The sequence below is a fragment of the Morus notabilis genome, unplaced genomic scaffold (assembly GCF_000414095.1).
Source record: "Morus notabilis unplaced genomic scaffold, ASM41409v2 Scaffold503, whole genome shotgun sequence".
Lineage (NCBI taxonomy): Eukaryota > Viridiplantae > Streptophyta > Magnoliopsida > Rosales > Moraceae > Morus > Morus notabilis.
Window position 1 is genome coordinate 443 of NW_010366489.1, and position 26,129 is coordinate 26,571.

The window sequence follows — 26,129 nt, forward strand, 5'->3', positions numbered from 1 at the left end:
ATGGTTTGTTTATTGACTCGATTATATTCTGTCGTTAAGGAAAGTTTGTTTGTTTGTTTGTTTGTTTGTTTTTTTTTTAAAGTGTATGAAGTTTTGAGAAGTTTGTTTGTTTGTTTGTTTTTTTTTTTTTTTTTTAAAGTGTATGAAGCAAACAAGTAACAGAGAAACTTAAAGTGATAATCGGACAAACTAATTATAGGAAGCAAAGAATCACAACCACGCGACGGTGACGGCAAACTTAATTTACAAAAGCAAATTAACGTGCCGTATATGTAATAAAGTTTGTTGAGCACATTCTTTCAACGAGATTCCATCCATATAGACGTTCCCTTTTTTTCCCCTATTAATACCTAGCTTTTCTTTACGAACTCCGCACTAATTATGATATTATTGTCAAGAACTTCATCGAAAATTACTTGAGAAAGAGATCAGTTCAGCTAATTATTATCGTAAACAATGAGATACAACAAGAGTTCAACCTTGATCATCAAGCTTTTAATAATAAAATACTTCTCGGTTCTTTGTGCTTCGCAGGCCGATTTTGATTTCTTCTACTTTGTTCAACAGGCAAGTTCATTATACATATTATATATAATATATATCATCACTGGAATTATAATTCTCTCCTTTTCTTTTCTTATAATATTAGTGATTCACATTCTTTTAGTCTTGAATATCTCTGACCTGTTTGGTCATCTGATCATGACTCGGTTAATTACATACATGCATGCGTATACGCAGTGGCCAGGAGCATATTGTGATACAAAGCATCACAGTTGTTGTTATCCAAAGACGGGAAAGCCAACGGCAGAATTTAGTATTCATGGGCTTTGGCCGAACCACAAAGACGGTTCATGGCCGTCTAACTGTAATCCCGATAGCGTCTTTGATAGATTGGAGGTAAGTATGTCCATACGTACATTAGGTTCCGTTCATTTTACCGATTCGAGTTTTGCTATAGTAAAAAGTTCTCAGAAATAGTCATATCTAATTTTTTTTATTACAGTAAAAAACTCTTATATAAAATCACATCTCAACTCGAATTAAAAACTCGAATCAACGAACAAAACAGACCCTAAATTATCTCTAATGTATTTTATGATCATACACATTAATTACCAGATTAATGGATGAAGTTTTTTGGCCGTAGGACGATTAATAAGACAAAGTAATGGATACGTTGAATATATAACATAGATATAACTACCAAAAAAAAAGTTATCACATATTTCATGAAAATATTGAAAACGTTGTCGTGTTTGGCACCTTCATAATTTTTTTTTTTTTTTTTTTGCCCTCCCTTTTGTACGAAAAATATGAGATGTATGTTTCCCTAAAATATAATTATTAGGTTAAACAGCGTGTGTATAGGACGGTTCGACCAACATTGTATAAAAAAAGATGACATATACTAGATTACATCTAAGACATATATATATATATATATATATTCAAGAGGAACACATAAACATCAAAATGTGAAATTGCTACTAGAACGAATCAACGAAGTTGTAACAAGTAAATATATTCTAGTTAACTTTAAAATACTCGGTCCAACAAATTAAGAGAATCAGAAACTTGTTATTTAGCACTTTAACTACCTCTATTTATATTTAATAAACTCGCTCTCAGTCTAGGCCCGTGTATCTTGATTTCAGTAATAAAACGTCCTAATTTTAATTTGTACTTAGCTTAATTAAGGGACATGAAGATGGAAGATTAGATCTCTTATATGCAATGTGACGCCGTATGGTCACAAAAAATATTATTATCACATTTTCTACCCATATCGTCCGTAAATTATTCCTTAATCTTTCAGCATTACTTTCTATCCTGTTTAATTTAAGCGTTTTGTTATTTCGTTTAGATATCAGATCTCATGGGAAGTCTACAAAAAAATTGGCCGTCACTAAGCTGTCCCAGTAGCAATGGATTTAGATTCTGGTCACATGAATGGGAAAAACACGGGACTTGTTCCGAGTCAGAACTTAATCAGCATGATTATTTTGCGACGGCTCTTAAGCTCAAAGAAAAAGTCAACCTTCTTAAAATCCTCAAAAATGCAGGTCTGTAAAATTAGTTTCTTTTTTTTTTTTTTTTTTTTTTTTTTTTTTTTTTTTTTTTCCTCTCCCCCGACGTCTTAATTTGATACATTGCAGTAACTATACCTTAATACCAAAAATGTGTGCATGTTGCAGAAATTGAACCAGATGATGGATTTTATAGCTTGGACAGCATTGTAAAAGCCATAGAAGCTGTAACTAGCCATGCCCCTGGAATGGAGTGCAATAAGGACTCAGCTGGTAATAGTCAGCTTTACCAAGTTTACTTGTGCGTTGACACTTCCGGATCAGAAATCATTGAGTGTCCAATTCTTCCAAGGGGAAGATGTGATTCAAGTGTTCAATTCCCCAAATTTTAGCTGATATATGGACAATCCAAGAGAAATTACTCTATGATCAAATATCAATTGATCGACTGTTATTCTTCTAATATGACAGCTTCATCATGGCTGACTAGTTAAGTTTCTTGTTGGCAATAAAGACCTTTTTTTTTTTTTTTTAGCGATTTGAATTAAGTATGATCAGTTTATCTTGATTTTTTTTAATTATATAGTCATATAAACTCTAATTTATCTTCATCTTTCGAGCAATGTTATCTGAATTTTTACTCCTTACTCTCAATTAACACCCTTTTGATGAATATAATTATTAACTAAAAATAATATTATTTAAGAACAAAAAGTAAACATCCAGACTCCTAACAGGTATTTGTCTCCTTCCCATTTTCTCATTTTTCTCGGCGGAAAGGCAGAAGTAAAATGGATCTCATGACTCGTAGCTACTATTGGGTGGACGTCAATATTAGGCCCAACCCAAATAAATCCTTTAAAAGTCAGCCCGTTGGAATGTTTCACAATAATGAGCATATTACCTCCAAAACAATTTTTCACACGACTTTGAAGGTAGGGTGTCAATTCATGTCACGTATTGTATTCGTGTCGTATTTTGATTATTTTTTTTTTAAATTTACAGTCAACCCGAACACGACCCGTTACATAAAATTTTTTAAAAACCGCAACACGACACGATCACTTTACGAGTTGACACGACACGACCCAAAAATGACCCGTGACACGAAATTGACCCGTGAAACCGAAATTAACATGAAAATTGTATACTTTTATTTAGTTTTTTACATATTAAAAATAACTTAAAATTCATAACACACTAAATTACAATAACATCCATTGAAATTAAGCAAATAATATTATAAGATTTTGAGTATAACTATTATGATATCACAAGTTCATAATAAAATTTAAAATATGAAATGAAAAATATATGTATTTTTTAGTTTTTTACGAGTTTCGTGTCGTGTTTGGGTAGGCGGGTTCAATTCAAAATTTACCCGTGTTTTTCGTGTCAATTTCAGGTTGATCCAATTCTGACCCGAACTTCTTTTTTCTCAACCCTAACCCGTAAAATTTGTGTCGTTTTCGAGTCGTATCGTCGTGTCGTGACTCATATTGCCGGCCTTACTTGAAGGACATTAATGATTAATCCTAGCTCGCTAGGCTATAGATGTACAAGATTTAATATGCTGTTAGGATTTAGGAACGATCCGTAGGAGTACCATCCTCACGTTGGGAAGCCAGACAAAACATGTGTTTAATTAACATTATGTCTAAAGCCTAATCTCTAATCCAATTATGAAGAACGTTCCTCGGACCTAATTTTTATTCTCTCTTTATGGAACTTATGCCTAACTTTTTTTTTTCCTTTAAACTCAGGCCTAACTATTGAACTCACGATAAGGCATTGACCAACAACGTTTTTTTCTTTAAAAAATAAAATAAAATTTCCGAACAATTTTTCTCGTAAGCTTATTATGACTATTGGCTACATCAGAGACGTTGGTATCATACAAAAGTCAAATGGAGAATTTTTGTTGACATGATGCCATTCATTTGGTGCTCTTTTTTTTTTTTTTTTTTTTTTTTTTTTTTTTTTTTTAAAATTTTGGGTTAAGAATTAAGATAAATAAAACTGTAACAAATTAAGGATAAAAACAAAAGTAAATGCCATCAAGATCTTAATCATTTTGAGACATATCACGTTTTATATTTGTTTCTATTCCCATTTTATGTGTAGCTTCTTAAGACAAGTACATGATTAATATTTGTGACAAGTAGCTATATCTCATGATCTATTAAACTGACGTGATAATTGATAACTAACCCCCATTCCATCTAATATAAACACTGAAAAATGAATAATTGACATGCACAACAAACACATCAAAAAATTTTAAAACATGAAAAGGAAAAAAAAAAAAAAAAAAAGAATGTAAACGGATTTTTCCCTAAAAAAAAAAATATATATATATATAAATGGATTATTGAGCGACGTTTGCTATCTTGATTTTGTATTTAAAAAAATTGCTATCTTGATATTTGTTAGGTGAACGCCCTCTTTATTATTTCAATTGGGTCTCTATCTCCCAAAATTCCATCCCCCCACGTGCTTGGCCCCATTGCATTACCCCTTGAGCCAGTATTCTTCCAATTCCAAATTTCTGTAAATTAGACCCATTTATTAACTATTTAGTTGTACCTTTTTTTTTTTTTTTTTGTCATCGTCAAAATTTAACTCTTTGGATCGACATTTCTAATCATTTTGTCCACCATCCACCGTTAAAAAGCTAAAACCATTATAATTCTAATACTACAAACTTTTTGAACTGCTACTTTAGAAAAAAGGAAAGAGGCAAGAAAAGTTGGGTTGTCGGTCATATTCAGTATTACATCATAAAAAAATAATAATAATAAAAAAAAAACCCAAGTTTCTTCTCATTTCTTGGTCCAATATGATTGGCGTTTGATGTTTTTCCCAATTACTTTTGGCTTTTGCAAAGCCAAAATGTATGCTTGCTTGTTCTTGCTTGGTCCCCGGGCTACAATATCTTCGCTCTATAAATAAGGAGGCGTTTGGTTGAGGGATTTGTTTATTGATTCGAATCATGATTCGTAGTTCGTTACAGTATTTTTTCTCACAAAAAATACACGTAAATTGAAAATGGTTCGAATCACATAGTTTGAATCCTCCAACCAAACGAACCCTAAATATGACAACAACCCAAGGGTATTATTGTAAACAGTGTTTTTTCTTTTTTTTTCAATTTTTAATTTTTAATTTCTAGTTTCTCCTCTGCCGGCTCTCTCCGGCTTATTCTAAAGCCGGCACCTTGTCAAAGTCAAGCGTGGTTTTGTATTTACTTCCTTATTTTTACCGAAACCGTGATGATTTCGAGAACCTAGAAAAGTCAGATGCAAATAAATAAAGGTGAGTTCTAACGTGACATAGGTTTAAACAAACACCGCACACAGACAAATTATAATCTAAATATTTAATTATTTCAAATATGAAAAGGATGGATAACATTCTATTTTTATTGTAGGAAAAAAAAAAAAGAAAAACATCAGTAATTCATTCACAGCTTGCATCATTGCCTTGGTCTTTAAGCGAGATGTACTTGTAAAAGGCACCTTGATGCTCAAATTGGGCAAATAGTAGAGATTTTGATGGATAGAATGTGAATGTTACAATTTTTAGAGAAAGTGATTAATCAAAGGGGTCGTTACTTCCACTAAGGTTGGTTAATCAATTATAGTTATTATTGGGAATATTTTAGCATTTTCTTATCAGATGTGACATATTGATTTAGAAATTTCTTTCACATTCATTTTAAATAACAACACGTATCATTATTTTGTTTCGTCAAATGCTCGAACGTCAACCTCAAGTGTATAATCTTGATGCTATTACAAGCTCAATGGCTTTTTGCAGTCCCTCTATCAAGGACTAAGACAACCCTCTATGTGTACTTCAATCGATGTTTTAAGTCTTTCTCGACCTTGAGTTATTTTAAGAGTGGTATTCTCTCAATTTAAATGTCATCTAATATCCTTTCAAAAAAAATTATCCAACAATAAAATACAAAACCTCCGAAAGAAAAAAAAAAATTCTTCATTTTCTTCGTCTTCTTTTTATCAATACAAGCTTAGATTACAAAATTTTTCTTGATATTTTTGTGGTAATAAATATACCTTACCATTTGATTCGATTAGCAAAAACTAAAAAGGGATAATAAAACGGCTCCACACTTTTGCTAATTCCCCGTTGGACCGTGCGGGAGACAGTGACAATCCTTGTGGCGTTTGAGCCGCCGGATTAAGGAGAGCAACAAGAAAATCTTTTCTCAATAGGAATTGCATATTTGCCAAAAAAAAAAAGGGAGAAAAAATAACACAAAAATTTGTTCATTCATTAAGCCACGTGTCATTCCACCATAAAAACTTCAAATGACGCAGTGTGGCTGTCTTTGTTGGCTACGTCCGGCCAATGATTTGACAATAAAATAGAAAATTCAAGAGCACAGTCTTTACACAATTATCATCTAATTTTTTATTTAACTTTTATGCTTAATTAAACCTTAGCTTAAAAATTACTTCACTTGTATTTATTAATTTAATTTAACAAGCAATCGGATCGAACCGAAGACTTTATAATTAATATCAACAGGGGGCAGGCACCAAACGGTTCGCCTTCTTCTCTCTTCTTCGTTTTCCCACCGTTACGCGTAGACTTGAAGTTCAAAACCTCACACGAAAATCATACCAAACAGAAACCGAATTTTCTCTCTCTCTCTCTCTCTCTCATTTTCCTCTTTCAGGATTTTCTCGCTGATTTTCCCTCACACTTTCCGGCATTCTTCGCGCAGAAAATCTTTGTCCTTCAGGTAATTTTGCTCTTCATATTTAGTTTATTCTCTCAGCATTTCTCTCTGCTTCTTTGTTGCCTTAAACGATTTTTCAGGCGCCATATTTTCAGTCTCAGTTAGATTATCTGAAATTTCTAATTTTTTTTTTATTTTTTTCCGCGTGCTTTTGTTGATATGCTTCTGGATCTGTCTGGTAATTTTCCTTTCTTTTTCTTTTTTGTTTTCTGAGAATTCGTTAAAAAAATCCTGTTTGTTTGCCGAGAAAAATTAACGGAATGAAGAGAGAGTGGAGATTTTGAACTTGACATCTTGTCTTCAATTTTCTTAGTGAAGTGATAAAGTCACCTCCACTAAGTTCTAGAGTTGCTTGAATTTGGATTGAGTTAAGTAAATTATGATAACCTCAGAAAGTAATTTTCTTCTCTATGTTTGGTTTCACTCGGAAACCGATCGAAACGTTGGCAATATATTTCAGGTCTTAACATTTCTTGTAATTGTTCTTTCACTGCTAATGAAGACTGTTTTTTTTTTTTCCTCCCCCTTCTTGTAGTCAAAACTTTCAATGGCAGTTCAAGTAAATTTAACCGAGGCAATAAGCGTTGAATAAGTCAACAAAGTTGTTCTGAATTGTAATTAGTATATATATTTAATTATAGCCACGAGTAATTGAAATTTTGCCTAATCGAGAATTTTATTCATGCGTGACTTTTGATTTTTATTTAGTATAGGGTTTTTAGGTTTTTTTATTGATAATAATATCGGTTTTTGAGATTTCGTATATTTTTAAAAAAAAAAAAAAATCAGCTGTGGAAGTAATGTGGTCCCCAGGCTTTAAGTTTCTAGTCAACTAATTCCGTTTAAAATAGTCATTGCTGTCTGCGTCTAGATCCATTAGGTTTATTAATTCATCCTTAAAAATGTGGAAGAAGACTTGCATTTAATACGGTTAACAGTAATTGATGGAAAAATATTTCAGCTATTACTTTGTTGCTTTGATGATGGAAATCTTTAAGCATTCTGCTTTTGTATTTGAAGTATAAAGTTCTTTTTTTCATATCATCCGAGCCTTTTACTTGATTTCGCACTTCTAGATATGAAGCATTTGTAGTTGCAAACTTCTGTCCTGGTCTTATCGTCCTCATTATTTCAGGTTCATCGTGGTAGTGTCAACATATATGCTTCATGTTCAAGCAAAAGAAACATAGATGCTTGATGAGTTACTCTTATTGTGGATTCATTGGAACTCGTAGCACTAGATCATTCACTTTTCACTTTTCAGACCAGAATAAGATGGTTGCAAAACCTGGCCGTTTGTGTCAATTTGAACAGCAGATCATGATTGGAGAAAATTGAAAAATTATTCCAAGAAAATAAAAGTCATCCAAGCGTCTTGTTTCTTTCTGAAGCTTTTTAGCTGTTTGCACCAGGCCAATCATTCTTCTTCCTCCTTGTTAGAGGCTTGGATTATCTATTCCATGCGCTATACACTTACTGGTTTTGGGTTTTAATGCTCACTTACCAAGGAAATTAGGTATAAAGGTTTGATGCCTTGAGAGATTACGAGAATGAAGAAATGGTATGGTGGTGTTCTGGTTGCATCCTTGTTTATGCTTCTCGTTCTAAGATATGGGATGATGAAAGATCCTATTGGGGAACGTTATTTGAGAACTCCCTTCCCAACCAATAACACTAACCCTCTTGAATGGCTGCGTGCCTTTTCTCCACCTACAGTCCAAAATCCAGAGAATGCATCTCAAGTGATACCTACTGAGATCATCATTTCCAGCCTCTTTGCTCAGAGGAATATCTCCAATGAAGAGCGGCAATCTCTGCTGACGTGGAATCACTTGAAACACCTAATGGATCATGCTCAAGGTCTACCCAATGCAGTAGAGGCCATAAAGGAAGCTGGAGGTGTGTGGAATAATCTCATGGCTTCAGTTGAAGAGTCAAAGCTTGGTTATTTAAATGAAAGTTCACAAGGAAGGGGAAAGGAGAAACAATGCCCTTATTTTCTAAACAAAATGAATGGCACGGAACTTGATAACAGTGACTATAAGTTGCAGGTTCCTTGTGGCCTGACGCAAGGTTCTTCCATTACACTTATTGGCATTCCAAGTGGAATTCTTGGTAATTTTCGGATTGACTTGAGAGGGGAACCACTTCCAGGGGAGCCTGATCCACCTATTATTCTGCATTACAATGTAAGGCTTCATGGTGATAAGATAACGGAAGACCCTGTTATTGTCCAGAACTCCTGGACTGCTACTCATGATTGGGGTGACGAGGAGCGTTGTCCCTCCCCAAATCCTGAAAAGGAAAAGAAAGGTATTCTTAGTACTTCTTCATCTATTGAACACAAAATCATACTCGGTATGTAGATTTGTAGCGAATTCATTTTAGTACAGAAATCATGAAGGTTTTGTGCCCAAGAACTTTGAGGCTAAACCATGACTATTGAAGTTGTCACAAAAAACATGTATGAAATGTTGATACATTGTTTTTAGAATTAAAAATATCAAAATTAACTTGGTGAGACTTGGAAGTTCTACGTTTCTTCTCGTTACAATTTGGATCCACCAAATAAGTACCCCCTTTTTTTTTTGCATGACATTTGTTTCTTCCTATCCTTCCGTTGAAAATATGTCATGTCTTGAAAACTTAAGAATATATGTACCAAATTTACACACAGATTTATAGAGGTTGCAGTTTGACTTACTTCTTTCATATAATGCTTGACATTTGTTTCTTCCCATCCTTACGTTGAAAATATATGTACCAAATTTACACACAGATTTATAGAGGTTGCAGTTATTTGTCAAATATATGTATAAACTTGGTACTTTTGGTCTCTTGACTTGATCAACACATGGATCGCTCATTACATGTTATTTGGAAGAAAGGCTGCAGTATGCAATGTATTCTGTGCTGATGTTACTAGCTAGACAAACCATGTGTTTCCTTCAATTTGGATCACAACATGATCCCATCTTTATGATTTCTGCTAAACATTGCACAAAATGTTTCCATGTAAAATCATTCCAGATACTCTTACTTCTTTTTTCTTTTTCTTTTCCCTGTTTTTTCCTGGCTATCTCACGAGGCAACATTTACAACCATGTACTCCAGTCCTTCGATGAATGACATAGTATTGTGTTCATTTTCCAGTGGATGAGTTGGATCAGTGTAACAAGATAGTTGGAAATGATGTCCAGCTTCTCATGGCTGGTAAGCCTTCCAATATCTCAAGGCGACCATCAATGGTGCAATACGGATCTAAACCCAAAAAGTACTTCCCTTTTAAGCAAGGTTATCCATTTGTTGCAACAATCAGAGTGGGATCAGAAGGAATCCAAATGACAGTTGATGGGAAGCACATAACATCATTTGCTTATCGTGAAGTAATTTCTCTTATTTTTGTATATTTATTTAGAACTTCAAGTGGAATGACCTTGTATCTTTAAACTTATCAGCTGTTTGGATTGTTGTCTTTCAGACGTTGGAGCCATGGCTTGTTAGCGAAGTAAAAATATCAGGAGACTTCAAATTGATTTCTGTCCTAGCCAGTGGTTTACCCACGTCAGAAGATTCAGAGCACATAATTGATTTAGAAGCACTCAAATCACCCCCTCTCTCTCCACAAAAAGCTCTGGATCTTTTCATTGGTGTTTTTTCTACTGCAAACAATTTTAAGCGCAGGATGGCTGTTCGAAGAACATGGATGCAGTATCCAGCAGTACGATCTGGGGCTGTTGCAGTGCGTTTTTTTGTTGGCCTGGTGAGCTTAGTATTTGTATTTACATTTGTTTAGGCTAGAAACTTGTAAATTGTCCTAGTTGAGCAGAAATTGTCAATCAAGATCTATGGGAATTTTTGCAGCATCCAAACTGATTGCGAATGCCATTTAGACGAAATAATTAAAAGTTCTCATAAACCATAAACAGAAGTTTATTATGGAACCCAAGCTTTTCTTTCTTTTTTCTTTTTAATGAGGTTTCTTGTCATTAGCCATAAACAGTCAGTTTATAATAGAACCTGACTGGCCTCTGGTTTAGTGAACCAAATCTGTTCTTAGGAAAGCCTGTTATATGATTTATCAAGTTTGTCATTCATTGCAGCATAAAAACAAAATAGTCAATGAGGAACTCTGGAATGAAGCCAAAACATATGGAGACATTCAACTTATGCCTTTTGTTGATTACTACGGCCTCATCACGTGGAAAACTCTAGCAATCTGCATCTTCGGGGTAAATCTTGTTTTTCCTTAAACTTGGGTTATTTTCCTATCTTTCTCCTTGGTCTTGTACTTACTCATCCCATCTCTTGAACAGACAGAGGTTGTTTCTGCCAAGTACGTCATGAAGACAGATGATGATGCATTTGTCCGTATGGATGAAGTGCTAGCTTCTTTACAGAGAATCGGTGCGACTCGTGGGTTGCTTTATGGACTCATTAATTCAGATTCTCGACCTCATAGAAATACTGATAGCAAGTGGTTTATCAGCCCTGAGGTAATTATTTGTACTGGATTGTAGTTGACTTGGAATCGGTCATAAACACAATCAATCTTTGGTCGAACTTTTCCATTGTGGACTGTCTTGTTGGATTAAGCAAAAGATGCTTGTAGAAATTCTGTAAACATGTTACTACATATGGACGTTGGCACAAGCATATATTTGCATATAAGAAACAAATTACACATGCATATGCAGATAATCACATACAGCACAAAAGGCCATTTTCAATAAATACTCTTATTTTCATATGAAATTTAGGAACAGAAGTGGGGGAAAAAAAGCGTGTTATTCTACTCATTATGACATTTTTGGTAGTTTACTTGCTCAAGTAACATTTGGGTTCCTGTTGGCTTTTGCCATTGCAAGGTTGCGAAACGGATCTTGGATTTTAAGTTGAATTAGCCCAGATTTTAGATTAGATTGTGTATGCATGTCATAACAGAGAGATACGTTCCTACTTCAGCACAGATAATTTATTATTTAAACTTTTTTTATGTCTCACTTCATTGTCTATCTTGATGAAGGAATGGCCCGAAGAGACTTACCCACCTTGGGCGCATGGTCCCGGTTATGTGGTGTCCAGAGACATAGCAAAGGCTGTAGTCAAAATGAACAAAGAAGGCCGTTTGAAGGTAATAAGAAATCTTAAATAACTTGTTGCAAATTTTACTGAGACTACTTTGCCTTTTGATACGCGCAAATTTTGTTGGAAAACCGAATGTTGCAGTTCGGATAACGTTAGTTTTTTCAATCGTGCCGCGCAGATGTTCAAGCTCGAGGATGTGGCGATGGGCATCTGGATTGCGGAAATGAAGAAGGAGGGCTTAAAGGTAAGCTACGAGAATGACGTGAGGATCTACAACGAAGGATGCAAGGATGACTACGTGGTTGCCCATTACCAGGGTCCCAGAGAGATGCTTTGTCTCTGGCAGAAACTTCAAGAAGGAACTGGCGCTAAATGCTGCGGCCAAAGATAGATATATGGCCAATATATTATATTTCTCACTGTTACTGAAGCTTTTTGGCGCTTCATGGAAGTCACCTGAGAAAAATCTTGGTAACCAACCAACCTTATAGTAGAGAGATTCTGTTGACCAAGGTTGAAAGCAGGCAAATAACAGAAGACAGAGAGAGGACCACCTTTAACACGAAGATGAGGGATTTTTTTGGGGGGTTAATTTTAAAGAATGGGGTTGGTATCATTGTTAATTTGTTATATAGGCAGGTTATAGCTAGTGCATATGGGCCACTATATGCTTAACTATTATTTTCTTCCCGAATTTTGAAGGCTAGAGAGATTTTTGCCTTGTGTAAATTGTAGCAATAGTAGGATACCTCAAATTTTACATAGGGTCCACAATAAACGTGGCTGTATCACACAATTCTTTATCTAGAAAAATTTTTAAAATATGTATATTCACTCCATGCGCCAAGATCAGTCCTGATAAGTTGCTAATTAATCAAGGAAGAAAGAGTTGAATAGCTTTTTTCTGAAACATTTAGCATATTAACGGTAAATTATTCATTGACAAAGTATATTTACGATAAATTTTCTTATGAATTTTTGTAGTTTTCGCAATTTTTTTAAATATATTTCCATCTATGTCAATTTTCTCACTGAAATTTGTATCGAAACGATATTTACTTGTTGAAGAAACGACAATAGTTGGAAAAAGGACATTAATGTTCAAAACGACAATGACTGAAAAAATCATAAAAGCGAAAGAAAACACAAGAAAACTACTGCAACCCAAACAACACCATATGAATAACAGACAACGACAAAACGGCAAAAACATTTAAGCTACAATTACCCATAACACGACAATATAGCAAACGGCACTAACATGGAAAAGCGACAACAACCCAAAACGACAATAAATGAAAAAACAACAAATGAAAAAACGACAAGAACCAGACAAACGACAATTTTCAAAAAAGGGACAAACAAGAAAACGAGATTACCACCAAAACGACATGAGTTGAACTGAACCAACGACGAGAACCGAAAATGGACATCAACTTAAAGACACCAAAAATCTGAAAAGAACAGCAAATAATTTGTGTGGGAAGAGGGGTGGTATGGACTAAAAAATCACCAACCGCGACACAATCGTAATTCGCGACCTCGACACTCACCAATCATGAAAATGATGAACGCAAAGACAGAGTCCTGAACTGTCTCTTCTTCTGGTTTTGGTAACAGTATTTCTCCTTTCTTCAGATGAGAGACAATTTATGTATTCCCTTTGGAAAACATTGTCACAAAGCAAGCATTCTGCATTTAGTTAAAAGAAAACTTTATTACCAAATATTAGTTTTGAGATAATAGAATACATATAGCCAGTTTTATCTTGGCAAAAATCCATGACTGGAAATTGCAATCTCAAACGCTTGCATTCTTTCACCACGAGCAAAACCGTTTCGATCATAAGATGATATCTCATTTATGTTTAGATCATTGCAAGCCTTTATTAGCTCCTCACCAACACGTTTAGCAGCTTCCTATTAAGACATCAAACGAAACAGGAAAAAGACAATAATGAGTAGTGAAGCAGAAAATATAACATTTTATTGGCCGCCAACAATGGCCAAAAGCTAATTTTAGTTTCCATTGTTTATACTTACGGTGGTTGTACAAGAGGGATTCTGATGAATAGATTTCTGTAGAGTGCTGCCATAAAACAGACATTTCTTATTTTGATCATCTACTAGCATAGCATACAATTGTTTGTCTGAGCAGAATACTGAAAGCCTCGGTTTCATAGGCGTGCCGTTGTACTGAAAAGGTAGAGAAATATGTTTTCCATGGATAAGCATACAACCACAATCGGCAATATTCATTCCAAAATCTTAAAACTACATCGAGAAACACAGACGGAGGTTCATACATAATTGAGTTTGATTTAGGAAAGAGGGGGGAGAAAAAAAAAAAGAGAAAGAAAAGAAAAACAACTCTAATATAAGGAGGATGTGTTGCTAAATAAAGCAGGAAGCAATGCGGTAGTGAGAAGAACTACCTTCTTTAGCATTCTTCGGTTTCGAATTTTTGCACTTTCCCGTCTAGTATTGGCCCTAGCATTTATCACCAATGGCTTCAAAGATAAATCTGTAGCAAATCCAAGTGAATCTCTAGTGAAGCCCAAAATGCAGAGGTTAATTCAGTTCCTAAAATACTAGGCCCCTACTGAAACAAGTTGACAATGATTTTCTCGCTACATGCAATGCAGACATGTTTTTAAGAAGTTCACCTTCAATCAAGTATAGCCAAAAACACACCTTTATATATATACATGTATATATATGCATGTATGTATGTATGTATGTATGTATGAAGTTTAGGCTTCACTTACTTCTACTCCGCATAGGCTGGAACTGAAAGTCCGTTAAATACACGCCAAAGAGATTGGGACTTCTTATTAGTTGCAGCGCGGGAACACTTAAAAGAGTCATACCATGTACTTCTTGAAACATTTCAATTTCCCTGTAATGATTTACACTAAAAACTTCACCAGCAAGTTAAGTCTTTCATTAAGATGAAAATGGGGAATTGCAAATCTGCCCAGAAAAAAAAAATGCAGGCTCATTCAGGAATTTCATCAAACAGTTTATGTGCCTTAGCAAGTTTAAATATAAGACCCATACTTACTAACGAACCTAAAAGTATTGTATGTCATTTTCTTTTTTTTTTTTTTTGGTTTTACGTTTTTATAAAAACTAACCGCGTTGATTAAAAAAAAAAAAAAAAAGAGATAAGAAAATGATATGAAAAAGAGTGGCTATTTAACCCTGCCATAGAATCCGTTTAATTCGTGTATTTAAATCATAATTTTTAATTTTAAAACTTAAAATTAAAAAAAAAATTAAAAAAAATACTATAATAAAATTAAAAATCATAATTTAAACGACAGGCCTTAATGCACCTAGCAAAACACACTTGTTATATATAATCATTATTACCGATCATAAAAAATTAAAAATTAAAAAAATAAAAAAGATAGGGAAGGAAAGAAGAGAAACCTTTTGCAGCTTTTCTAAAACGTTCCAGAATACTCGAAAATGTAATCGGGCGTATTTTGACCAAATAAGAGATGAGACTCGTAGGAAGATGTTCTGTCAGATCTTATGAATTTGCTAAAATAAGAATGGAATGTACAAGAACTGCTGACTTGTCAATTTAGAAGAAATTTATATTCCACTTCATTTTATTTACTTCATATTAGTCTTCACCTTGAAGTAACCTAACCCACTAATTTTTAATCCCAACCTTCCAGTAGAGTAGATGCCAGTTTGATGGGTGTTGAAGTTGTATAAGTTTTCCTTGAGAGATTACAAGTTTTCTTGAGAGAATGTCAGTTTGGAATTAAGATCTCTCCCATTTTCATGTCTTGATAACTATTACTTCAATTAAATTTTGATACTTTTTAAATTATTTAAATATTTTTAGTATTTTATTCATATTTATATGCTCAGATTTTTAAATTTAAATGACATAATAAATAATTAATAAAAAAACTAATGAAACAGAAAAATTAAGACAGTAAATACAGACTCACTAGTTTAATATAGAGATGAAATAATGGATCGGGACCCATAGACTGGCCCGGGTCCATCCTGCTGACATAGTGACGAGTCGGGCCAGCACAACCCGTCACTGTTCAAGGCACGACTCATCCCATAAATATTAGTGGCCTGAGCTAGGTTGATATAGGCCGGCTCGACATGACCCATAAAAAATCATGGGTCAAGCCAAGCTGAACCGGCTCGTCTAGGCCTATGATGGACCGGCCTAGCCCGGCCCATCTAGGCCCATGATGGGCCAGCATAGCCCAGCCCATTTGGACTCATAATATCTTCATTTTTTTTCTTTTTTTAGTAATTTTGTAAACATCTTATGTATAATTATCCTGATTGTATTCTTTTTTCCTTACCAAGGTTTTGTCCCACTGAATTTTTCTTAAAAAAGTTTTTATTTAATGAGGCAATCATATATAAAATATCCATTTTTATATTTCCATTGACTATTCAAACTTTTATATTTGTTAACTTGTTTAAAAATTAAAAAATTAAAAATTACATATTTAGATGAGCTAGCCCCTCTAAACCCTTTATGGGCCAAGATGGGCTGGCCCATGTAAACCTATAATGCGCCAAGATAGGCTTTGAATGGGTCAGTCCATTCAAGGCCAATGGCACGGCCCTAGCCCACGACACGGCCTGTCTGACCCACGTAAAATTAGCCTATGGTGTAGGTTGAGTCGAGGTATTTCTTATACGGGCCAGCTCGGCCCGGCCCACAAAATTCATGAGCTTGGTCAGCCTGGCCCATGGCCTCCATGGGCCTAAGAAGAACGGGCTGGCCCGGCCCAACCCATTCTTGCATCTCTAGTTTAATGGTTATATTGTTTCACCAACCTAATTAACTTTAATAATTTTTAATGTGACATCAAAATAACCTCTATATTTTATTCTCGTAAATTGCAACACGACATATTTTGGGTTCATATTACATTATTGATTTTGTCTTTTTTTAATATAAAATTTAAATTCAAACACCTCAAAACAAAATTGAATGTGTATTTACTATTAAATTTTACTTATTATTCTATTAGTTTTTTAATTAATTTTTTAGTTTTTTTTACGATTAAAGTCACAATTTAAATTCTATTATTATAGTATTTACTCTTATAAAAACTCAAATTTAATTTTTTTTACTGTAGTGTTCATTTTTTAATTGTGAAATAAATAAGGCCACACGCGTTATATGTGACTTATGAATGAATATTATTGACCAACTTCAATTCACAGCCAAATTAAAATCAATTATTGACCCAATTTCACGAAAAAAAAGAAAGGAAAAATCAAACCTTAAAAGTGAAAGACTAAATTGAATGAAACAAAAAACCCACAATTACTCAGCAAACAAAAAAAAAACCATAATTATTAAGTGCTTAAATAATATATGGGTTTGTTACGATGTAAAATTATAATTATAATTTTGTTATAATATTTTTTTATAAAAAAATTTAAATTTTAAAAGTTATAAATAAAACTTAATTTAAATTGTGGTTTGAACTTTTATACTGAACGAGTCATGATGATACAAATTTTTAATAAAATAATAATTAAGATCACATTTATTTTACTGATTTAAATTTTTAATTTTAATTTTAATATAATTAAAAAATTTCATAAAAAATTAAATTTTATTATGTTATAATATAAAATTCTCATATAAAAAAGTATATCTCATCATATATTAAAAATTTAAATTAAGAACGAAACTTAAATTTTCAATAATGAAAGCTTAACACTTGTCAAGAATCCATTATTAAAAAGAAAAAATCATTGCTTTATACCCCTATTTGCCTCCACATAAAAAATATCTCACCTAAAATGAAAGCGACCCTTTTTAAAGATAGACATGAAGCTTCAATCCTGTCTTCGTTAATCGCCAAAACAAAAATAGACTGGATTGTTCTTTGTCTAAAAAATTTAAAAAAAAATAATTTAAATTTAAATTTTATTTTTATATTTTTTTAAATTTTAATTTTATTTAACTTTATTTAAATTATAATTTTAATTCAAATTATAACGCAAATTTAACTTAAAAACTACGCTCAAACTCGAACAACACTTCTTCACAAAATTCCAGATCTTTCTACAACCTTCTCTCCATTTCTGGACCCCACCGCCTATTCCCTCTTTTATATTCACGCCCCCAATTTCTCCTTTCCTTCCCCCAATATAAGAAAAGTATTCTTAATTCAGATTCTCTCTCTCTCTCTCTAAAACAGCTTGCATCTCTGTAATCAATGGCTTCCGAAGCTGACAGCTCCGAGCTCTCTTCAATGTTCGAGCGGTTCGTCAGAAACAGAGACTTGTCCCTCTTCCTCCCCTTCATCTTCGGCTTCGCAAACACCCTCGAAAGGCGAGACTCGCAAGAATCAGACGATCATGAAAACGACGACAACAACCGACCAAACGACAGTAACCACAACAGAGTGATTCTGATAAACCCATTCACGCAGGGGATGGTGGTGATAGACGGCGTGTCGAGCTTGGATTCCCTGCTGCGGGAGCTGGGCAACAAGGATGGTCAACCGCCGGCATCAAAGGAATCCATCAAAGCCATGGCGAGCGTTGAGATTGGCGAAGATGGCGAAGAGTGCGTGATTTGTTTGGAGGAGTTTGAGGTCGGTGGGTTCGCGAAAGAAATGCCTTGCAAGCACAGATTCCATGGCGGTTGCATAGAGAAGTGGCTGGGGATTCATGGGTCTTGCCCTGTTTGCAGGCACAAGATGCCGGTTGATGAGGAGGGAGAAGATGGTAAGAGAAGGGGTGCAGAGAGAGAGAGAGAGATTTGGGTTAGTTTCTCTTTCAATAGTCGTGCTAGGAATAGTGATGGTGATGATACTAACCAGAGTTCTTCAAGTGATTCTGGTGTTGTTGGTGATGGTGATGGTGTTGATTCTTCTTCAGCAGCAGATTAGAGCAAGAATTCTTGTAAGATGCAAAAGTTTTTCTTTTATTGTACAGGAAGAAGAGATTTTACAGTGTTAATATTGAGTTCATGAATGAATGAAAGATTTTTTTTATATATATTTTTCACAATATTGTTTTAGTTTTACAATAATGATATGCTGTGTAATTCGAATTATGTTAGTGGCAGGATAAAATTGTTGTTTTTGAGAGCTCAAATTTGCTGTTTTTGCTGTACCTTGCATATTTGTGGTATTATTAAAATTTGAGAATCTAGTCACATATTAAACATTAAAATTTAAACAATATTTGAATAACTACATAAGATGTCAAGATAAGAGTGGAAATGGAGAGAGGAAAAAAGGGACAGCGGATTTGGATATATAATATTTGGATTCACAAAATTAAACCCAATTAAATACACAGAAAGGTAGATTGTTGTTGCTGACTGAATTTGTTCCAAAGTTTGGATCTTCATAGTCTAAATCTACATATATATATATATATGTATAATTGGTAAGAAACCATTAGATCTCTTAGAGGTTAATTTATGGACTTGGTGTATCGCAATCTGGAGGATGATTTTTTCTTTCCTCAGGAATCTTGATCCCTTGGTACCTTCCAAGCATTAAAAGAGTTGCCATTGGATTTGTGCCTGGTGATTCCGAGAAAGTTGAGCCATCAACAACTCTTAGTCCCTTAACACCATAAACTCTATAATTCTTGTCAACAACCTCTCCAACTATACAACCACCATGATAGTGGTAAAAAGTCCTCGCGTTCTTCTTGCAAAACTTCCTCACCTCATCTTCAGAAGTCATCATCAGATTGCTTTTCTTGTGCTGTGTCCCAAGGAAGAGAGCAATGGATTGAGACTTCTCAACTCGTTTGAGCAGCTCCACCAATCTCACACACCCATTTGAGTCTTCTTCCTTTTCAAGGTAGTTGAATTTCACAGATGGGTTTTCCTTTGGATCTTTGCTCTTCAACTCTAGCTTTCCCTTTGATAAGGGGAATGCGAGTTTGGCTGCAATTGGAACCCTTGTCGCATTGAGGCTTATAGGTAGTATTCCTGCTTCAATTATGATATTGAAGTCATCTGTGATGCCTGCAACTTGGGGTGTATCCGGTTGTCGTTTTTGTGGCTCTGAGTCCACCAAAACGGCGACGCCGGGGTTGTCTTTCATTCCGCGCCCGACTCCCTTTAGATCAACCATAAGTGGAAGCTTGAAACTCCTTAGGTGTTTGTAAGAGCCAATGCCACTCAACAGTAGAATTTGCGGGCTGCCTAAAGCCCCGGCTGATAGTATAACATCGCCTGATGAAATGGGATTGTTTGGATGGTTGAGATAAGCTCTGTAGGTTTGATCAGAAGTGCCATCGCTCTTGATGTATCTTATCCCGTGAGTTATTTTCTCAGTTGTGTTTCCTGCAACATTAGATTAGATTTGAAAACATATAAAAGGGCTAAAAAGTGCGATATTGGTCACTAAGGAGTACAAATCTGTAGTCCAATCTCTATGGGGGCGTTTGGTATGCGGGAATAGTAAGAATCATATTCTTAAGAAAGTGACGAAGGGTAATATGATTTCTAAGAATAATATATTACTGTGTTTGGTTTCATACAAGAATCTTTTTCAAATTCCTAAAAATATTACATTACTGTGTTTGGTTGTTCGCATGAAAGAAGATCCATAATAATAATATTAATAAAAAAATATATATTATTAATTAAAAAAATAAATATAATATTAAAAAAAAGTGTCATGACCTCAAAAGTAGTAATAATAATAATACTAATAATAATAATAATAATAATAATTATTATTATTATTATAATAATTATAATTATTATTATTATAATTATTATAATTATTATTATTATAATAAGATTCCCATGATTTTGAGGGAATTTGAATAACATCATGTTGGGTGGTATTCAAATTACCTTAAAATTAGGGAAAGTGAATCTCATGATAATCACTTTTCTGAGAATCTAAATATTATAATTCTTGTACCAAACATGATAATATTGCAGATTCTCATTCTCATCTTTAAGATTACTGCATACCAAACAACTCCTATGTTCCATTGCTCTTCATCCAATCAAATTTTAACACCTCATTTAATTGTTTTTGTTTTTGTTATGTGATCAGATATCATAACAAATTATTATTCGAGAGATGACTAATAGGATAAAAAATTAAGAAAAACTAGAAACTTAAAAATCAAGATCAGTAGTCTCTAAATCAGTAGTCTCTAAACTTGTTAAGAAGTTTCTCATTATAGTCTTTTAACATTTTCCTTTATTCTTATGGAATCAAATGACTCTTACGTGCAACTATTTTTGTCCTTTAAATTTTGACAGAAAATTTTAAAGGTCTAATAACAAACATTTTAGCACTTCAAGGATTACACGTTTCTTAAAGCTTAAGGAATCAAACCAACCACAATACCAATTAAAGAACTAACTTGAACATTCAATATTGCTTACCATTGCTACGGAAAATGACACTCTTCACGGTTGCATTCAAAAGAACAATGATGTTTTTTGGATTCCCTGCCTTTAAAAGCTCAGCCGAGGTGTGCCTTTTCCCACGTCCATCAAAAACACTCCCGCCAATCTTTGTTCCCTCAATATGCTCTAGACTAAAACCATTATATGGCAAAATCCCTGCTTCAAGGAAGCTAAATTCCGCCACCGTCTGCCAGGGCGTCAATTCGGGTGTAAACACGACTCTAGATTCAACCCATTTGTAAGCGTCTTTCACTAGCTTCTCATCCCAACCAGCCTGTTTGACAAAATCCTCACTAGCTCTGCTGTAAAATCCACCATTTATGGCAGATGACCCTCCAAGAACTCTTCCTCGCAGATTCTGAATACCATCCTCCGAGACAAACATTTGAGCAACCGAAGTGTATTTGTCGGTTTGGAGCAATGACAATCCGTAGAGATTCTTGTCCAATATCAAAGGATTTTCAAACGGCGAACCACCTCTCTCGACCAAAAGCACCGAGAACTTCTCAGACAAAGTCGCGGCTAAGGGGCAGCCTGCAGTTCCTCCTCCAACTATAATGTAGTCAAAGGACTTGCCCGAGACTTCGTCGACATCTGAAGTCATGCGGGGAAGTGCTGTTTCTACAATCAGGAAAGCAAAAAGGATGTAACAAGCTCATTACTCATGAAGAGACCGTACTTGGAAGTGATTAAAAGCTACTTAAAAATAGTGTGACATACCTTGAGATTGTACTGGAGAACATAGAGAGGAAAAATCTATGAGTAAGAAGAACAACACAGGAATGGCTTGTGGAAACTTCATTTTCTTCTTTTTTGATGCTTTCATACAACTGCCATTAGAGAGAAAGAAGGGTGTAATTTATTGACGTGTGAGAGTTATATAATCATTAAGAGTTTCTTAGTGCTAGTGGTTTGAATTGATTGAAGTGCTTTGTTTGCAGTCATATACTCAAGTTTACGCATGGTTTTAGCCAATGATTTATACTTCTTTACTAAGATGCATACCTACTAATTATGGTGCTATGACTATGATTATCCCCATCTTCCATTTGGTTTGTTTTTTTTATTTTTTAATGTTCGGAGCCATAATGAATACTTGCGCAAACATGAGAAGAAAATTTAAGAGAGTCATGGAATTGTCCTAGTTACACATAAAATCCTTTGTTAGGCCCTTCGTATGGGGATGTTACCAATAGACCCCACCATTTTTTTATTTTTTTATTTTTTTTGGAAAAGTTAAAGTTAACTTCTTTGACATTTCAAATGGAAAAATGTCTTTTTAATCACCCATTTAAAAACTTAAATTGAAAACAAAATGATACATATAAATCCAGCCCGGGCAGAAAGCCAAAACCCGGAGATCACTCATAAATCAGCACACATTGTCAATGGTCGGCATTCACTTGTTAAATACAAAGAGGTTAACATTTTGGGCGACTTTCTAGTGTTTGATTACGTTAATGGGCATTTTTTAAGTCCCGTTCATATCACTTATTTGAGTTTAAAATTTAAGTTTGTTATAGTAAAAAGTTCTGAGAAACAATCACATTTAACTTTTTTGTTACAGTAAAAAGTTATCATATAAAGTCACATCTCAATTCAAATTAAAAACTTAAATCAACGAACTAAAACATCGTTCATTTCACCGATTCGAGTTTTCAGTTTTAGGTTGTTACAGTAAAAAGCTCTTAGAAAATGTCACATCTAACTTTTTATGCTACAGTAAAAAGCTCTAAAAAAATGTCACATCTCAGTTCGAATTAAAAATTCAAATCCGCGAAGTGAACGATGCCTAATGTGTTTTGATCATTTGTCTTCTAGCCCCGGAGAAAAAATGATTTTCTACATCCATTGTCTCGGGATAGATTGTTAAAATGTAAACATTACGACAACTTGAAACTTGATATGTACAAGTGATGACAATTCCTTTGTTTCTCGTCAATGAAGCAAGTTTTTTACTCTTTGAAGATTTTTTTTTTTTTTAAAAAAAAAAAAACCTCAATCCAATAATGGCTATCAGTTTATGTTTTCACTTGGGCAAGACTTAAGATTAGAGAAGGAAAGAGGAAGTAAGAGGGCATTTTTGTCATTTGAAATGTTAGAATCCTCACTTTTTCCCAAAAAGAAGATGGTGGGGTCTATTTTCCAGTTTGAAGAGCAGAAGGCTTTATTTTGCCAAAACCAGAACACATGGAGAGAAAGAGAGAAAATGTATTTGCACAATCTATATATACATATATATATATATATATATATATATATTAGTTTCCTTTAATATGAATATACTTTCAAAAGTCCTTGGAGATCCATAACACATGACAATATACATAGTTTATAGACAAGATTAAAGTCCAACAATCAAGTTTGGCGCATTCACTATATAATTAAGATCGCGCCAATTAGTATCAACGTTTAAGACAACTCGAGATGCACATTTTGAGCAGTTTTGTTTTTCCCTCCTTATATTCCTTTGCAATTCAAGTCTATTGCTTTTGGACCCGTTTCAAAGTCATTCTGATATTGACTATTCAGATCAATAGTCCCCGGCAAAAATCCAGATGTTCTCAAATGGTCATTGCTTTTCTCTACATGGTTTTGTGATCTTTTCGAAACCGGTTGCTCAACACAAACTCCATCAGAAATGGTGTTCCCGCTTCTCTTTCTTCCATTGCTTGTTTCACTGTTCCATGGCTTGTGTTGTGGATGGACATCCATTAGTGGTAATTCAACAGAGTTTGTGTTGTTGGACTTTTGATGATGATCATCATCATTGCCTTCCCAATCGTTCGAATTCATCGGTCGCTTCTCTTCTTCCTTTCTCCCCGAGCTTTCGGAGGATGTGAGTGAGCTCTCCATGGAGCATATTGTGCGTCTCATTGACCTCCTTTCAATGACTTCTAGGCTTAATTCTCTCGCTTCAGTTAGTTCTGAGAACGATGAGCTTTGGCATCCTGTGTTAACCATGTTTAGTAACCGAGAGAGTTCGGTTTTCGCAAACTCTACTCCCATTGAAGAAGAGCTATAACCAGCAAGAGTTTCCTGTGCTTTTTTTAGTACTGATTGTAGATACTTCCCTTGAGCTTCAATTCTCAGCTGCAAATGTCTCTGGACCTGAAATTTAAGAAAAAAAGTAAATATATACAATACCTATATTATATATCTATGACAAATTTATTGCTGATAAGCACTAATTAAGATGGGATTATTGGTTTATTGGTTCTTTAATTACCTCAATCTGTTCATGGAGTTTTCTTTGTACTTCCATTTGCAACTGGAGAGCCTCAGCTATTTTCAAGCTTCTGATAAACACAAGAAAGTTTTAACTTGATTAAATAAAGGGTTCTCTTCATTTGTGTTTCTTAATCAGATTGATCAAACAGATGGGATCTATTTTCTAACTATTATTACTCATTGATCTCACTCTGACTTCCATCATTGATCTCCCTATTGAAATGCCCATCACTTCCTTGAATCTCTTTGTAATCTGAAAGAAGAAAGTACAATATATCAATACCATAAACAAATGAAGGATAGAGAATTATGAATGCATTTATTATACAATCTGATGCAATCAAACTACCTTCTTGCTTATCATCAGAGCAATTTTCAGACTGTTGGCTTTTCCCCAACCTGTACTTCTGCAAAAACAAACAAGAAAAAAATTTGTCTTTTCAATCTGGGTAATTTCCAATTTTGACATGTACAAAAGATTGAATACTGAAAATACCTGTAAATGGCTCTTTAGATGGTACAAAGTGAGTCCAGGAATTCCCATCACTCTCATCAAACTCTTTGGTGTGGCTTCTGCCCAAGTATAAAGAAGGAAAAAAGAAAAAAATTACACTTGTTTTGTGTAATAACTCCAAGAGATTTTGGAAAAAGAAAAGAATTAAAAAGAAGATTATTTGTTTCATAAACTCAACTGTCTGCCCCTCCAAGCTGATTGACTGCTTCAACAAATCTATGATGAAGTTCAGGAGTCCATTTAAGCCGGGGCTTTGCATCAGTGGATAAGACCAAATTCATATTCTGATTTTGCATATTCTAAAGAAGGATTTTCTTTCTTTTTTCTCCTCTTGTGTGTTGTGGATGAGAGACAGAAAATAGAGGACTTGAAAAACATAAATATGGGAATTTCGGTGTTTTTGCAATATGTGGCAGCTGTAGTTGTAGTACCAGTAGTAGTAGTAGTTTCTGTTTTTATAAATTGGAGTTGTTGGGGTGTCGTATGTTCTCACTCCATATCTGGAAACATAATAAGTGGGGTTATGTTGGGAGGGAATATATGCCATGAGCTGTGGCTCTTCCTTTCTCTACTAAGTCTTCCATTTCATACCAACTTTTTAAAAAAAAAAAAAAAAAAAAAATTTCTTATTTTCTTTCTTCTTTGACTTGGAAGGAGTGGAGAGAATCTTTGATGCAGCAAAAACAGAGAAAGCAACACAGTTCAATTTGAGTCTCGAAAGGAGAGAAAAGAGGAAAAGTGTATAATTTGTTTTTATCTTGCTGTTTTCTCACTTCTCTCTCTCAATCTATTTCTATTATTGTGTTGTTATTTTTTTTCATATATATCTCCCTCTTTCTCTCCTTGATTCCCTACTGAATTAGGTGGCCCCACCATGATGAATAATGGGTGTAACTTTCTTAACAGCATGAGAAGCTTTCAAAGGGACAAAATAATAATAATAATAATAATAATTAATTAAGTTGATGGGAATTGCTATAATGGATATTTCTTTTTGTGACTGAAAGGGAAAACCAAATGGGCATTCTTTTTCTTTTGAATTTCTTCTCCTTTTTTTTCTCTCTTTATTTTATTTAATTTATTA

The 26,129-nt window shown here is 34.2% G+C and overlaps 6 protein-coding genes across 8 annotated transcripts; 3 read left to right on the forward strand and 3 right to left on the reverse strand.

Moving 5' to 3' along the window:
- Positions 1 to 400: 400 nt before the first annotated feature.
- On the forward strand, positions 401 to 2,540 carry LOC21398745 (ribonuclease 3). The gene is made up of 4 exons (XM_010110371.2): positions 401 to 567; positions 742 to 900; positions 1,868 to 2,066; positions 2,199 to 2,540. Exons 1-4 carry the CDS (start codon positions 457 to 459, stop codon positions 2,420 to 2,422), a joined length of 693 nt encoding a protein of 230 aa, XP_010108673.2. The 5' UTR covers positions 401 to 456; the 3' UTR covers positions 2,423 to 2,540.
- A 4,018-nt stretch (positions 2,541 to 6,558) lies between these two features.
- Positions 6,559 to 12,728, forward strand: LOC21398746 (beta-1,3-galactosyltransferase GALT1). 2 transcript variants are annotated; one of them, XM_024173652.1, is made up of 8 exons: positions 6,559 to 6,801; positions 7,934 to 9,111; positions 9,952 to 10,184; positions 10,280 to 10,561; positions 10,902 to 11,030; positions 11,115 to 11,294; positions 11,825 to 11,932; positions 12,065 to 12,728. In XM_024173652.1, exons 2-8 carry the CDS (start codon positions 8,349 to 8,351, stop codon positions 12,275 to 12,277), a joined length of 1,908 nt encoding a protein of 635 aa, XP_024029420.1. In that variant the 5' UTR covers positions 6,559 to 6,801; positions 7,934 to 8,348; the 3' UTR covers positions 12,278 to 12,728. The 2 variants fall into 2 exon arrangements, with proteins under 2 accessions (XP_024029420.1, XP_010108674.1); XM_010110372.2 differs by having other exon boundaries at positions 8,063 to 9,111.
- Positions 12,729 to 13,605: 877 nt separating this feature from the next.
- LOC21398747 (50S ribosomal protein L18) lies at positions 13,606 to 15,573 on the reverse strand. 2 transcript variants are annotated; one of them, XM_010110373.2, is made up of 5 exons: positions 15,321 to 15,573; positions 14,654 to 14,784; positions 14,321 to 14,409; positions 13,929 to 14,081; positions 13,606 to 13,805 (listed from the first exon to the last, which is right to left on the reverse strand). In XM_010110373.2, the coding sequence occupies exons 2-5, from the start codon at positions 14,772 to 14,774 to the stop codon at positions 13,650 to 13,652; spliced, it is 519 nt and encodes a 172-aa protein (XP_010108675.2). In that variant the 5' UTR covers positions 14,775 to 14,784; positions 15,321 to 15,573; the 3' UTR covers positions 13,606 to 13,649. The 2 variants fall into 2 exon arrangements, with proteins under 2 accessions (XP_010108675.2, XP_024029450.1); XM_024173682.1 differs by having other exon boundaries at positions 14,654 to 14,858.
- A 2,454-nt stretch (positions 15,574 to 18,027) lies between these two features.
- LOC21398748 (E3 ubiquitin-protein ligase MPSR1) lies at positions 18,028 to 18,914 on the forward strand. The gene has a single exon (XM_010110374.2). It carries the CDS (start codon positions 18,116 to 18,118, stop codon positions 18,791 to 18,793), a length of 678 nt encoding a protein of 225 aa, XP_010108676.1. The 5' UTR covers positions 18,028 to 18,115; the 3' UTR covers positions 18,794 to 18,914.
- A 243-nt stretch (positions 18,915 to 19,157) lies between these two features.
- On the reverse strand, positions 19,158 to 22,175 carry LOC21398749 (protein HOTHEAD). Its single transcript, XM_010110375.2, has 3 exons — positions 22,021 to 22,175; positions 21,277 to 21,921; positions 19,158 to 20,211 (listed from the first exon to the last, which is right to left on the reverse strand). Exons 1-3 carry the CDS (start codon positions 22,124 to 22,126, stop codon positions 19,331 to 19,333), a joined length of 1,632 nt encoding a protein of 543 aa, XP_010108677.2. The 5' UTR covers positions 22,127 to 22,175; the 3' UTR covers positions 19,158 to 19,330.
- A 1,398-nt stretch (positions 22,176 to 23,573) lies between these two features.
- Positions 23,574 to 25,582, reverse strand: LOC21398750 (myb family transcription factor PHL8). Its single transcript, XM_010110376.2, has 6 exons — positions 25,224 to 25,582; positions 25,028 to 25,104; positions 24,881 to 24,938; positions 24,709 to 24,784; positions 24,530 to 24,599; positions 23,574 to 24,411 (listed from the first exon to the last, which is right to left on the reverse strand). Exons 1-6 carry the CDS (start codon positions 25,339 to 25,341, stop codon positions 23,761 to 23,763), a joined length of 1,050 nt encoding a protein of 349 aa, XP_010108678.1. The 5' UTR covers positions 25,342 to 25,582; the 3' UTR covers positions 23,574 to 23,760.
- Between the last annotated feature and the right edge of the window lie 547 nt (positions 25,583 to 26,129).